Here is a 2,428-nt window from a genome sequence, read left to right as displayed (position 1 = left end):
TCCCAGGTTGTCTTCCGTTCTGGAATATTCCCAAGCCGGGGTGAGGCTCGCATGCTTTTCGCCCAGATGCCGGAACAAAGTATGACCGTTCCATGCGGATCCATCATTCCGGCCCTACCTGGTACACAAGCGCAGTCTATGACCCTGTCATTCACCCCGGGTGATCAGATTTGCTTTCCGATCTTATTAAAGTAAGGAGTCAGCAACAATGCTTGACCAAACAAAAAAGAGAATCGGCCATGTGATCACCTCCGGCATCATGTTGGGTGCTCCACATTGTCAGTCGTATGGAGGTGAGCAGGGCCCGGAGCAGACGCGGCACGCTCTTCGAAAGGGCTGGATAAAGGTTTGATCCTCGGCGCAATTTCTTACGGAGAATCACCTAGCACGTAAGGATTGCGCCTAGTCGAATTGTTCATCAAACTAGCCGGCTGCACCATCTCATTGTGTCTATTTTGTCCTGTCCAACGACTACGGAAATGAACGCACTGGTGTGTGTGGTTGAATGAAATCCAGTCTGAGGAGTTTGGTTCACGGTTTGAAGTAACATATGCACAGCAGATTGAATTTAGGAAGTTGGAAGCATGCAAGACTTACAATCCCTCAGGCTCTCCCCAGAATCGAATCTGGCAAGGCCTTCAAGTTAGCATAAGATCCAAACCACACAGGATATAGAGTGCTGAAATGTTGGGGGGAAAGAGAAGAGTAACGATTACGTACTTGCAAATTGCACTGAGAAGTGAATAGAATACGATGATCAGCATTGACCTTGGTCAGATTCACCCAGAAAAAACAGTGTTTCAGCTGCTGAGCTTCTTGAACACAGTAAAGCTTTCTGCCAATATGCACTGAGAAAGCATCAACATGGCATTGCTCATACCTAAAGAAGCGATACACAGAATTGTTTTCGTGTAACCCAGAACCGTGCGGACCAAGTTCAACCAAGCCAGAGCATCTTGAGTCTGAGCCTTACTGTTCTGTCTGTGGCTCAGAGCTAGCAATTGTCCGTGAATACTTGGCACCAAAAACGTGTACAGTGAATGGATAGTGAGTTGTGCCACCTCAAGGAAGCGGCATACAACGAGCAAAGCACTTTCCACTTATGTGGTTCACTTTTCAAATGACTTTCAACTTGTTGAAGACGGACTGTGAGCAAAAGAGACCTGAGCTGTTTCCAACACTGTGAAGGTGAGTACACCGGTGGTGATGGGACTCACAGCGCCCAGCCGGGCCGTCAAGCTCCACTGCAGGAGCGTCTGGTTAAGTGACGGTACGAGAGCTCTGGTAGAACTAATCGATGCGCCATTGGAGGCTATACGAGTCTATTCAAGCAAAACATGGAGAGCTCAATCATGGTCTCAACCACCCCCAGCATTTCTTAGGCCGCCCAGAACAGGAATGTCATGATTTTGGTGGTGCTAGTCATTTTAAGTGAGCTGAATAGGTGCATTACCAACAATTATGACATTTCATTCGCTGTGGTTCCCAAAGACATGTGAGAAGCTTTGGACCCTGTGACCAGTTCATATGATACTAGAGCACTGCGTACTTCGGCTCGCGTCCTTCTCCGTCGATTTTCTTGATGATCAATTTGTCCACCTCTAGCCCGGTCACCATCCTTAGCTAAATTTGTGTCAGTGTACAGACCACACAATTGAATAATAGTGGGGTGTCAAAGAAGGGAAAAGTTTCTTGATGTTGCTCACGTTGACTCCCATGATGACGGGTAACTTCTCCCCCTTTGCCTCCGCTTCAAGCTCCGCCCCCTTCGGCGGGCTTAGGACCTCAAAAAGCACACTGCTTCCGCATTCTTTGCAGAAGTCGTGCTTGACATTTTTGTTTCCAAACCTATATGACCCTATGGCCTCCTCTGAACCGTCTCCGAATTTCAGGTTCTCCTTGATCGGGTACACCAGCAGGTACCCGTTGCGCTGGCAGATAGAGCAGTTGCATACAACGACAGGATACTCCTCGAGAGGCGGTGAGATGGAGAAGGTGAACTTGACTGCACCGCAGTGACAATTGGCCTTGTGCTCTGAATATTCCCCGGTTGGAGCTGGAAAAGGAGGTGACGGCATGGTTGAAGTGAGGTTGAATGTAAGTCGAAGGTGTTCCTTCGTCCCGGGGTTCTGGTTCCGACTTTTGATTGTAGGCAGAAGGAACTAATGAAGCGCTACTCGAAACAGATGACACATCGGCCTCTTTATATTTGGGCCGTTAGACGGACGTCCGACCCCCCGCTTGGCGCCGGTGCCGATCCATGAGCGCTGGAGTCGGAAGTGTCCGAAAACTCGCCGACGACAGCTGGTGGCCGCATCTGCAATGATGTTATTTACTCTATCTGACCTTTTTAAACCTTTATTTTGTACCTCTAGACTACAATTCGCCAGAGTACCAGGATAGAGAGGTCGAAAGGCTGCTCAGTGTC

The 2,428-nt window shown here is 48.8% G+C and overlaps 1 protein-coding gene across 1 annotated transcript; it reads right to left on the bottom strand.

The window, feature by feature from the left end:
* Nucleotides 1–1,533: 1,533 nt before the first annotated feature.
* On the bottom strand, nt 1,534–2,078 carry INS49_001160 (uncharacterized protein; the record flags this gene model as incomplete). The annotated part of the gene is made up of 2 exons (XM_043161993.1): nt 1,534–1,623; nt 1,707–2,078. 2 exons carry the CDS (start codon nt 2,076–2,078, stop codon nt 1,534–1,536), a joined length of 462 nt encoding a protein of 153 aa, XP_043030499.1.
* Nucleotides 2,079–2,428: the final 350 nt, after the last annotated feature.

The sequence above is a fragment of the Diaporthe citri genome, assembly GCF_014595645.1.
Source record: "Diaporthe citri strain NFHF-8-4 chromosome Unknown scaffold_1, whole genome shotgun sequence".
In the NCBI taxonomy this organism is placed as follows: Eukaryota; Fungi; Ascomycota; class Sordariomycetes; order Diaporthales; family Diaporthaceae; genus Diaporthe; species Diaporthe citri.
The sequence above is the reverse complement of the archived record's forward strand: the minus strand, read 5'-3'. Positions and strand labels throughout refer to the sequence as shown.